This window comes from Pongo abelii, chromosome X (genome assembly GCF_028885655.2).
Source record: "Pongo abelii isolate AG06213 chromosome X, NHGRI_mPonAbe1-v2.0_pri, whole genome shotgun sequence".
Taxonomy (NCBI): Eukaryota; Metazoa; Chordata; class Mammalia; order Primates; family Hominidae; genus Pongo; species Pongo abelii.
The window spans coordinates 19,563,522-19,576,149 of record NC_072008.2 but is presented as its reverse complement, the minus strand read 5'-3'; the positions used below and the strand labels follow the sequence as shown (position 1 = coordinate 19,576,149).

General features: G+C 43.7%; 1 protein-coding gene across 3 annotated transcripts in view; it reads left to right on the top strand.

Annotated features, from left to right (window-relative positions):
* Positions 1-12,628, top strand: part of MAP3K15 (mitogen-activated protein kinase kinase kinase 15) — a 155,630-nt gene that overhangs the window by 38,337 nt on the left and 104,665 nt on the right. For all 3 annotated transcript variants that reach the window (XM_054544388.2, XM_054544390.2, XM_054544389.2), the window contains exons 4-5: positions 6,072-6,265; positions 10,321-10,489. In XM_054544388.2, coding sequence (XP_054400363.1) covers positions 6,072-6,265; positions 10,321-10,489 — 363 coding nt within the window. The remainder of the gene's footprint in view (positions 1-6,071; positions 6,266-10,320; positions 10,490-12,628) is intronic.

Genomic DNA, 12,628 nt, shown 5'->3' with positions numbered 1-12,628 from the left:
GCTCTTTTCTTTTCCCCTTCTTTTCTTCTTTTTTTTTTTTTTTTCCTAACAGTCTTGCTCTGTTGCCCAGGCTGGAGTGCAGTGGCATGATCTTGGCTCACTGCAACCTCCACCTCCCACGTTCAAGCAATTCTCCTGCCTCAGCCTCCTGAGTAGCTGGGATTATAGGTGCCTGCCACCATGCCTGGCTAATTTTTGTGTTTTTAGTAGAGATGGGTTTTCACCATATTGGCCAGGCTGGTGTTGAACTCCTGAGCTCAGATGATCTGCCCGCCTTGGCCTTGGCCTCCCAAAGTGCCGGGGTTACAGGTGTGAGCCACCATGCCCAGCCCCTTTGCATATTTATTTTATTTGTGTATGTTCTCTTATTTCTGCCTCATCTTAGGTTGTTAGTCTTTTTGTCTTTTTGTTGTTGTTGTTGTTGTTGTTCCTGTTCCTGCGTGTGGTCTTGGTCCTGTGTGTTCTCTTCAATTGGAGTACTCTGGGTCTGTGAACCATAAAACTTTTCTCTGCACCTCTTGAATATCATAGGGGTAATGTCAGATTTCACAGGGCCAATGTCAGAACCAAATTATTCATATTTAATTCTACCTACCAACTGGATATGTCTTTCATATCCATGGCACCCATCTATTTTCTTTAAATCGAGATATAATTCACAGACCATAGAATTCGCCATTCACTCATCTGTTTATGTTGAGTTCTTTGTACAGCTTTATTTAAGGATATTTCAGAATTAAGCGAAAGTGGCAGTTAATGACTAGAATCCTGGGAGGACAGGGGTAGGGCCTGAGATTATCTGGCTCCATGGTCATCTGTAGGCCAGTTGGTTAACCTGCTGGGTCTTGGTTTCTTCCTCTGTTAAATGAGATGATTTTAATGAGGTGACTTTTGAGATTTGTGCCAGCTCTGAAATAATCCTGTGACTTTGTGATGGCCATTCAGTTGTGTAAACAAAGTAAATCAACTGTAGCAACAGGTTAGTTAGCACTCCATGGCACGTTTCCAGCAGGGATATCTTCGTTTACTTTTAAGTGGCACCATATCCTGATTATCCTGTTGAAATTGTTATACAGTTTCTGAATATTTTTTTCCTCTTATGACCAGATAATTAGAGAAAAGGAGTAGTGTAGAATGCTATTTGCATTGATCTAAAAAGAAAACCACTGCATTTTTCTGGACAATGTATATATGTATGTATCTAGCTGGCTAGACAAATAATTATATCTGTTGAGCCTAAAGCTTGTCTTTTTTGGAGTTGTGTCAACTTGGATTTTCTTCTACAATAAATTAACTTTGTCATACCTGGTCACATGAAATAATATAAAAAATCTGTTGCCCCGTATTTGTTCATTTGCTCCCTAAATTTTCCTGGGAACAATCTTCTGTGTTTTTTCAGTTGCAGTTTTCACTAAGTATTTGTGACCCACTTGTGTTACTATAGCCTTGTAGTATAGTTTGAAGTCAGGTAGCATGATGCCTCCAGCTTTGTTCTTTTGGCTTAGGGCATTCAATTAGGAAAAGAGGAAGTCAAATTGTCCCTGTTTGCAGATGACATGATTGTATATCTAGAAAACCCCATCGTCTCAGCCCAAAATCTCCTTAAGCTGATAAGCAACTTCAGCAAAGTCTCAGGATACAAAATCAATGTGCAAAAATCACAAGCATTCTTATACACCAATAACAGACAAACAGCCAAATCATGAGTGAACTCCCATTCACAATTGCTTCAGAGAATAAAATACCTAGGAATCCAACTTACAAGGGATGTGAAGGACCTCTTCAAGGAGATCTACAAACCACTGCTCGATGAAATAAAAGAGGATACAAACAAATGGAAGAACATTCCATGCTGATGGGTAGGAAGAATCAATATCGTGAAAATGGCCATACTGCCCAAGGTAATTTATAGATTCAGCGCCATCCCTATCAAGCTACCAATGACTTTCTTCACAGAATTGGAAAAAACTACTTTAAAGTTCATATGATGTCACTTCTTAAAGGGCACACTCTTGGGCATGCGCACAGTTATTCTGACGCTTGTATCCTCACCCAGGAATGACAGTAGTTGCAGCTAGGCTCTCTTTGACTGTTTCCCTGATCTCCCTGTTAAGTTTCTGACTAATCTTCTGTATTGGTCTTACACAACTGGTATTACACTGAGTTGTTAGTCTCCCTCCTTAGCTGATTGTTATATTGTTTTTGACAATACCTTGAGGCGTAATTGTTCCACAGTTTGATACAATTAAAGTTTTTCAGGAATAGTCCTTAAATCTAATCCCTAAGGCTTGCTCTGACCTCAGGAAGGTTCCTCCTAGCTGTCTCTTTCCCAGTTCTCGCTGTTAAACTTCTAGCTGGTCTACCCTTTACATATTCCTGTCACAGAGCTACCAGCCTTCTCTTAATTGCCAACCACCAAAATCTCCATGATGTTTTATACAGCACTCATGAGCTTGAACTTCCCCATGGCACATTCCGCATGGAGTCACTCTCCTTGTGAAGAGCTGCAGTTCTTACAGCCTGCTTTTCCCCTGGTCAGAGCTCTGTACCACTGCTGTGGAGATGGCAGTGGAAACAGCAGTCTGCTTCTCTTGGGGTGACACTCTGCTCTGTGAGTGGGGTGCTGGCTAGGGGCAACAGCCTCTGGTCTTTTCAGCTTCCCTCTCTTGGCATAGAACCTTCATTCTGTGAGGGAGCTGGGGCAGGGACAATCAAGTTTCAGCATTCTTGGCCTGTTTTTTGTTTGTTTCTTTGTTTTTGTTTTGTTTTGAGACGGAGTCTTGCTCTGTTGCCCAGGTTGGAGTGCAGTGGTAAGATCTTGGTTCACTGCCACCTCTGCCTCCCGGGTTTAAGCAATTCTCCTGCCTCAACCTCCCAAGTAGTTGGGATTACAGGCGCCTGCCAGCACACCTGGCTAATTTTTGTATTTTTAGTAGGGAGGGGGTTTCACCATGTTGGCCAGGCTGGTCTCGAACTCCTGACCTTGTGATCCACCCACCTCGGCCTCCCAAAGTGCTGGAATTACAGGTGTGAGCCACTGCGCCCAGTCTCTTGGCCTGTTTTGCCTAGGGTAGAGCAAGGGAGCCCTGGTCATCTTGACCACACTTGCCTGGAATTAGAGCTTCTACAATATCAGGCTGCGAAGGATAAGAATGTTGGTGGCCTGGTCTTCTAAGGAGAAACAGTGACTCTGGACCAGGGACAAGAGGGAGCCCTTTTGTCTTGGCCACACCTACTTAGAGTAGAACTTCAGTCACTCTGGGCTGGGTATGGGGGCGGGGGGCGGTTTATGGCCCAAATGCTGCAGAATCTTACTGTTACTACCAAGATTTAGATTTTCTTGAATAAAATGTTTTTCCATTTGCTACATGCCCTCAGGACAGCTTATAGAGACTTTATATCAGGGGTGTTCAATCTTTTGGCTTTGCTGGGCCACATTGGAGGAAGAAGAATTGTTTGGGCCACATGTAAAATACAGTAACTGATGAGCTATTAAAAAAAAAGTTTGTGTGTAAATCTCATAATGTTTTAAGAAAGTTTACAAATTTGTGTTGGGCCACATTCAAAGCCATCCTGGGCCATATGTGGTCCATGGGCCACAGTTGGACAAGCTTGCTTTAAATGGTTGTTTAAAAAGAATTTTCATCAGTTATGGTTGTCTTTCCGGGGATAGGATCTGGGAAGCTCCTTACACTTCCAGTTCAGCTTTAACTTTTTGAAAATAACAAATGACGTTTCTTCAAAGGTATTTTTCCTTCTAGACCTCACTGATCCACACAGTCCTTTTCTCCCTCTGTCTGAACTAGGAAGTCTTTGACCATAAAGTCAACCAATTTCAGGTGTGTATTAGTCCATTTTCATAGTGTTATAAAGAACTGTCCAAGACTGGGTAATTTGTAAAGGAAACAGGTTTAATTCACTGACAGTTCAGCGTGGCTGGGGAGGCCTCAGGAAACTTACAATCATGGTGGAAGGGGGAGCTGGGGGCAAGATACCTTCTTCACAAGGCGGCAGGAAGGAGAAGTGCCTAGCAAAGGGGGAAGAGCCCCTTATAAAACTATCGGGTCTCATGAGAATTCACTCACTATCAGGAGAACAGCATGGGGGAAACCGCCCCTGATGATCCAGTTACCTCCACCTGGTCTCTACCTTGACACATGGGGATTACGGAGATTACAATTCAAGATGAGATTTGGGTAGGGACACAAAGCCTAACCATATCAAGGTAGAAGAAAGAAAGGTTAACTTTTGAATATGTAAATGGCATTTAATTTAGTCTAGGAACATGGCTTTCTTGGCATGGACGAGGGAGAAATTTACCTCTAACTTACCAAAACCTTAATGCTGAGTGATTTGTGTCTCTTTAAGAACTTGAAAGTATTACAAGGCCAGGTGTAGTGGCTTACACCTGTAATCCCAACCCTTTGGGAGGCCAAGGCAGGAGGATCGCTTGAGCCCAGGAGTTTGAGACTACAGTGAGCTGTGATTGCGCCACCACACTGCAGCCTGGGTGACAGAGCAGGACCTTGTCTCAAAAAAAAAAAAAAAAAAAGTACCACAGGGAGCGAAGAGTCTTTGTTCCTGTGGGATAGGCAATTCCTAGTGGTTGTGAAGAAGTAGATAGGAGCCTGCTACCCCACTTATCTCACACACACACACACACACCAGAATTTTTACCCTTTCTACTTACAACACTGGTATTTGTGGGGTTTTGTTTTATTTTTTATGTAGTCTTGCTCTGTCGCCCAGGCTGGAGGGCAGTGGTGCAATCTAGGCTCAATGCAACCTCTACCTCCTGGGTTCAAGTGATTGTCCTGCCTCAGCCTCCTGAGTAGCTGGGACTATAGGCATGTGCTACCACACCTGGTTAATTTTTTTTTTTTTTTTTTTTAGTAGAGATGGGGTTTCACCATGTTGGCCAGGCTGGTCTCAAACTCCTGACCTCAAATGATCCACTCACCTCTGCCTTCCAAAGTGCTGGGGTTACAGGCGTGAGCCACCATGCCTGGCCAGTATTTGTGTTTTGACAGGCTTAATACCAATAGCTGGTACCCACAAGGATGGTCTCCAGCTGCTGCTTTGCAGCAGGGTGTAAGTATTCTCAGAAAACCAACCCTATTTTCAGGGATAATAGAATATCAGAAGCTTTGTCTAAGGCAACATTGACTCGTCACCTGTTTCTGTATGTCCTGGGAGCTAAGAATGGTTCTTACATTTTTTAATGGTTGGAAATAACAAAATAAGATGATGATTTCAGGACATGTAAAAATACGAAATTTAGGCCAGATATGGTGGCTGAAGCCTGTAATCCCAGCACTTTGGGAGGTTGAGGTGGGCGGATTGTTTGAGCCCAGGAGTTTGAGCCCAGCCTGGGCAACATGGCAAAACCCCAATCTCTACAAAATAATAGAAATATTAGGTGAGCATGGTGGCACGCACCTGTAGTCCCAGCTACTAGGGAGGCTGAGGTGGGAGGATTATTTGAGCCTGGGAGGTTGAGGCTGCAGTGAGCCATGTTCGCACCACTGCACTCCAGTCTGGGTGACAGAGCAAGATCCTGTCTCAAAAAGCAGAAGAGATCTGAGACTCATTATATTAATTAATATATGCTTCCTACAAAACAATTTTTATTCCACAAAGTTTATAATAGCTCACCTATACTTAAATGATCAAATAATATGCCTTTTTCATCTATGCTGAAAGAAAAAACAATATGCCATGTTGCAATCCTTGCTTATGAGGAGGTTCATGTTCCCTCTGATTTTGGGTACATATAATGAAACAATGTGATTTCTGAGATTTAAAACCCTAAAATTTCTGCCAGTGAAGTTCAGAGATACATACAGATCAGTTCAGTATTTGAAACCAAATTTTTGTCATATATCTACGTGGTAGAGCTTTTGAAATCGAGTGGTTTCCTGTTTTGTGCCTAATAGATCTGTAGTCGTATTGAACGAATTGTTTTCATCCTCAGGTATTTTCTCCGTGCCTGTCCCACCAGGCCCCATCTGCCCAGAGCCTACACTTCCACATCAGTTACTTTCTGGAACATCTTTGTTTCTTTTTTCCAGGCATCCAGTGGAAATTATTATTTCATCCCATACATCGTGACACCGTGCGCTGATTATTTTTGCTGCGAGAGTGATGCCCAGAGACGAGCCTCCGAGTACATGCAGCCCAACTGGGACAACATCTTGGGCCCGCTGTGCATGCCTTTGGTGGACAGGTTCATTAGCCTCCTTAAGGATATCCACGTGACCTCATGGTAATTCGCATCTGCCACCAATAACCCCTGGAGACTCACCAAAATGTCCCCGTTTCTTTCAGGGAAGCGGTACACCTTCAAATGAACAGAGTTGCTGGATAACCCACTATTGTCCCTTACTGGCTCACTTAGCTGGGCCACTGAAATGAAACCAAAAGAGAATAGAACTGGAGTTAAGAAGTCGGGATTGAGCCTGTGTCTGGCCCTGACTCCCTGTTTGATCTTGACATGTAACTTCTCTTTTCTCTGACTGTTCTCTCTCTTCTAGATAAGACAACTTATAGGAAGTTGTCAGTGATTTTTTTTTTTAATGATCTCTTTCAGCTCTGAGATCCTGTGTTTCAAGATGATTTCTGAGCATGGCTTTACACTTGCGTGGCTGTTGGGGCTCTTCATATATCTCAGCAAGGTCATTCTGACCTTACGCTCTTGTGCTTTAAAAGCCTTCGTGCGTTGAGTGGAGCTGCAGCTATCCTCAGGATGTACTGTGCTGTGTTCTCTTTAGATTTAGGTTAGGTGAGGTGAAATATGCAGAAGTGAATAGGTTTAGATTGGAATCTTGGCTTAGGTGATTCCTACCTGTGTAGCACTGAAATAGCTCACCTATTGGAGCCTCAGTGCTCAAGAAACCATACCTTCAAATATTATTATTGTGAAAGTAAAAGACAGAAAAATTATTCTTCTTAACCAAAGGATCCAGTTATTTTGCTTGCAGCCAATTTAAAGGATTTATTCCCGTAAGTTGTGTCACAAGGAGAAGGATTTGTCCTTCCAAAACAAATGAAAATCCCAAACACTGGCAGAGCTGACCTGAAATGAAATGTAGAGGACCTCCTGTCACACTGTGGCTCAAATAGTGGCACCCTGAACTGCGGAGTGTTCTATTGTAGTGTTGGTACAAGGGACACACTTGTTAATGGTCTCCTTTTCTATCCCGTCACCTCTTCTCTGGATACAGACCTTCTTCTACAGACTTTAATGGAAAAGGAGATTGGAAACCTAAACATGCGTGACCACATGCCAACATAGCAAATGGGGGACATTTTGTGGCGCATTCCTGGAAAACCTCATGCAGTCATGCCTTGCTAACTGTTGTCTGATTGCAAAACAAACACTTGAGTGAAGTTTTATAGAAAGCTCTCCCAATACCATATTTTCAGGCTGACGAGGAGTAGATTGGCTAGATCTGCCAGATGATTTAGGTCTTTGCAAGACATGGATTCAAGTTTGTTTCTCACTCAGTGTGTGTATGTATCAGTAGGCAGACAACTCTTGTGATTTCATTTAATTTCAAAGGGCTTGAAATACCTATAGTGGATTCCACCCTATGAACTGGCAGTGTCTGGCAGCAGTTAGTAAGAGGGGAAGTGGTGCTTATAGTTTAAAACATCTATAACACAGATGGAAAGGAAGTTTTGAGCTCAAGCGCCAGCTCTGATAGATTTATAAAGTCTATCTTGAGTCCTGTGCTGGAATGGCTTGGAAGCCATTTCCAAGTGCTCATTGATCAGCAACATCTTCCTTGGTTACAGGGGCAGAAATGGCTGCATGCTTATTACATATCTGATGTCCCCAAGCCATACTCAAACCAGTGTTTAATTTACCTAAAAGGTACTGTTCTTCTTAGGTTTCTTAGTTTATTAAAATTATTTTTCAGACTTACCCTTGAAAAATAAGGCTGAAGTATAACTTTTTACTTATCGGGCTAACCTAATAACACTTTAATAGCTTCAGTGCCTTTATAGTCCACCAAATGGCCAATGGCTGGCATCCAACTTAATGACTCATTCAATTAGTGACAGACTTTTAAACACTGGCAGAATCTGCTAATTTTGTTCATTATTGGGATGATGGCAATTAACAAATAAGGAAATAGAAAACTAAAGCAATGCATTGATATTTTTCTATCAGAACCCCTGCTATGTGCGTCACTTCATTCTTTAATGTTAATGGAGGTCCTCTTGTGAGCATTGGACCAGGTTATGTACTGTATGCACACATATTTGGCATTGTTTTGTAATTATTGAAAGTAGGCACCATTTGTTCTTATCCTATCTCATGTTGTTTTTCTCTCTCTGAAGACTATTATCAAATTTAGCTTACTGTCTTTTTAATGAACAGCCTAATTTTACACTCTGCAGTTAGACCATTTCAGCTTCGTTTTGTGTGTGTGCGTGTGTGTGTGTGTTTTTTTTTGTTTTTTTGTTTTTTTGTTTTTTTAAGACCGAGTCTCACTCTGTCGCCCAGGCTGGAGTGTAGTCGTGCGATCTCAGTTCACTGCAACCTCTGCCTCCTGGGTTCAAGCAATTCTCCTGCCTCGACGTCCCAAGTAGCTGGAATTACAGGCACCCACCACCACCAAGCCCAGCTAGTTTTTGTATTTTTAGTAGAGACGGGGTTTCACCCCGTTGGCCAGGCTGGTCTTGAACTCCTAAGCTCAGGTAATCCTCTTGTCTTGGCCTCCAAAAGTGCTGAGATTATAGGCCTGAGCCACTATGCCTGGCCCCATTTCAGCTTCTTAATGGGAAGACAGTATTACTGTTTGGCATTGTCCTACTTCCACTTAAAAATTCCTATGGAAAATAGACAAGATATTTTAAATCAATCTATGGTTGTTGTAACTCAACTTCTGTATACCAAGTTAGGTCATTTTTCAAGGTTTTAAACCAAATACCAGATAATAGCATTGGCTCTTCAAGAGACTATGGTGATATTCCAGTGTGAATTTAACTGCTTTAAGTGTTTTTAAGCTTCCTCGTGCTTATCTAGGTGCTCACCTGAAGGAAGTTTTGTGTTTTCCATTAGAAAACCATTCTCGGGTCCAGGCATGGTGGCTCATGCCTGTAATCCCAGCATTTTGGAAGGCTGAGGCAGGTGGATCACTTGAGTCCAGGAGTTTGAGACCAGCCTGGCCAACATGGTGAAACCCCATCTCTGGCCAGGTGCGGTGGCTCACGCCTGTAATCCCAGCACTTTGGGAGGCCGAGGCGGGTGGATCACGAGGTCAGGAGATCGAGACCATCCTGGCTAACATGGTGAAACCCCATCTCTACTAAAAATACAAAAATTTAACTGGGCATGGTGGCGGGCGCCTATGGTCCCAGCTACTCAGGAGGCTGAGGCAAGAGAATGGCGTGAACCTGGGAGGCGGAGCTTGCAGTGAGCCGAGATTGTGCCACTGTACTCCAGCCTGGGCAAAAGTGCGAGACTCCATCTTAAGAAAAAGAAAAAAAAAAAAAAGGAAAGAAACCCCGTCTCTAATAGAAATACAAAAATTAGCCAGGTGTGGTGGCACATGCCTATAGTCCCAGCTACTTGGGAGGCTGAGGCAGGAGAATCGCTTGAACCAGGGAGGTGGAGGTTGCAGTGAGCTAAGATTGCACCACTGCACTCCAGCCTGGGTGACAGAGGGAGACTCCATCTCAAAAAAATAAATAAAATAAAAAAATAAAATAAATAAAAAAGAGCATTCTGGCCGTTCAATATGGTGAGGAGAGCAAGGCTGTCCGTAAGTGTCCAGGCATGACCTCTGTGTGTCCCATCTTGTATTGCTCAGGGATACAACACCAGTTTCCAGCCCTCACCTCAATTGGGGAAAGCTTCATGACTACTAATGAGAGACACCTGATAGAGAAATTCATTTGAAAGGCATTCTCATGTATGTTTCATGGGTTTTGGAGCTCTGTTTGGCTTTGTTACTAGTGGCAAAAATGAATACAAAAGGAAGGTACCTTCTCGCCCTCTGTATGTTTGAAAATGCCAGAGACAGTGGGTTTGGTTGGCTGCAAGTTCTGTGTGTTGTCCAAGTACAGACGGGAGTCATCTTTGAAAGTATCTTCAAGGTTGAATGGACTGATTTTTATTTGTCATTCATCGGTCTATAAAATGTGAATAAGTAGAAAGCATCTCCTGTTTGCTGGTGCAGGGAGGCTCAGGTCTGGGCCGAGGTCCCTATGTGTTAGCCTAAGTCACGTCAATGAGAACCATTTTGGGCGCAAGACAGTCCTGGGTGCATGTAGATGTGACTGGAGGTTTTTGTGTTTTTCTTTCTATAGTGTTTATTACAAAGAAACCTTGTTAAATGACATCCGGAAAGCCAGAGAGAAATACCAAGGTGAGGAACTGGCGAAGGAGCTAGCTCGGATCAAGCTCCGCATGGATAATACTGAGGTTCTGACCTCAGACATCATCATTAACTTACTCCTGTCCTACCGTGATATCCAGGTATGAAATCCACCTAGCCGAGGCTCACATATGCTACGTTCTTCCTTGGCTTGAGGAACTTCTTGTGAAGTATTTGTATACTCAGTATGTGGTGAGGTGGCTGGGTTTTGTTTTTCTTTTTTGTTTTTGTTTTTTTTTTGTTTTTTGTTTGAGATGGAGTTTTGCCCTTGTTGCCCAGGCTGGAGTGCAGTGGTGCGATCTCGGCTCACTGCAATCTCAGCCTCCTGGGTTCAAGCTGTTCTCCTGCCTCAGCCTCCTGAGTAGCTGTGATTACAGGCATGCGCCACCATGCCCAGATAATTTTATATTTTTAGTAGAGATGAGGTTTTCACCATGTTGGTCAGGCTGGTCTCAAACTCCTGACCTCAGGTGATCCACCCGCCTCGGCCTCCCAAAGTGCTGGGATTACAGGCATGAGCCACTGTGCCCGGCCAGAGGTGGCCGTTTTATAGACAAATGGTATGTGGCTAGGTCATAGGTCATCCAGCTTATCTGTTGTGGTAGAAATTTGGAGAAGGTTTTGTCACATTGGGGCTGGTGTGACCACTCCAACAAGAAGAGATGTCATAAACAGGACTGGCAGAAGGAGCCAAGAATTTAAGTTTATATGAACTTTACGCTAGGCGTTGTTCCAAGCCCTTTGACAAACCCGAATTCATTTAATCCTCTTAACCCTATATGGGATATGTATACTCTGATTATCCCCATTTTACACATGAGGAAACTGAGGCACAGAGCGGTTAAGTAACTTGCCCAAGGTCACACAGCAATTGGTTAGGTCAGGATTCAGACTGAGACTGACTGGCTCCGTTGTCCTTGTTCCTAACCCCTCTGCTGTGCAACTTCCTTTAGGCTTTTGTCACTTCCTCCTTTGTTTATCACCATACATCAGTGACAGGGAGAACAGGAGTAGCAGAAACACATTCAGGACCCAGGGAATGTAGATGTTTATTCTGAGACAAGCATCAGAAGCTACAGGAGAGTTCTGAGACTGGGCTTTTGGTCTGTGGTTCCGTGAAGGAAATTGAGCGTTTCCTCCCTCCAAGTTGAATGCCATTGAGCCATCTCTAAGGATGTCTTGCCTTCCTTCCCTTTGGAGGAACGCAGAATCATGTACCTTACTCGTAGAATTCCACAAAGCCATGTTGAGAGTTGTTGGCTAGAAGTCTTTAAATTGAAGTGATGGAGGCGTCCATTTATGACCTGGACCAAAACAGAGTCAACCAGTAAGGAACTCCTGCCCCTGGTGATAAACAGATGCAGCTAGCTGATTTTATTTTATTTCTGTTTTTCAAATTTTTATCTATTTATTTATTTATTGAGACAGGGTCTTGCTCTATTACCCAGGCTGGAGTGCAGTGGTGTGATCTCAGCTCACTGCAACCTCCAACTCCCAGGTTCAAGCAATTCTCCTGCCTCAGCCTTCCCAGTAGCTGGGATTACAGGTGCCTGCCACCTTGCCTGGCTAACTTTTTTATTTTTAGTAGGGACGGGGTTTCACCATGTTGGGCAGGCTGATCTCAAACTCCTGACCTCAGGTGATCCATCTGCCTCGGCCTCCCAGAGTGCTGGGATTACAGGCGTGAGCCACCGTGCCTGGCCAGCTAGCTGATTTTAATAGCAGTTGCTACTAGGGACGATGATAATGATTAGGTTATGTCTCCCAGGACAAGAACATGGGAATGGCTTTTCTTGAAGCCTTTCTTCCCTCGAGCTGCTTCTTTTTGTCCTTCCCTTCATGTATCCCTTCTTTTCATAACCTTTCATTCATGCTCAAAGTTAGGCCAAGAGGTTCTTGGAATACCCTGCCTTCTCCCTCCTGGGGCAGCAGCATCAAGGCGCAGAGCCACAGGACAGGCATGGCATTTCAGTGGGAAGCCCTGTTCTGCTGACCATGGCTGGCTGTCAGCAAGTTGGCCAGTTCCAATGATTCTAAGCCTGGCTGAAAGAGTAACAGGTGGCACTGCTAAGAGGGGGCTTGGCTGAGACAAGCATGGTTGCAATTTTTCCCCAGGTAATTATGCAGAGTTTAGAGCAGTGGTTCTCAACCCAAGGACTTTTTTGGCAGTGTCTGGAGACATTTTCAGTTGTAAAAACTAAGTGCGTGTGTGGGGCATGAGGGGGTTGGTGTGCTGTGGC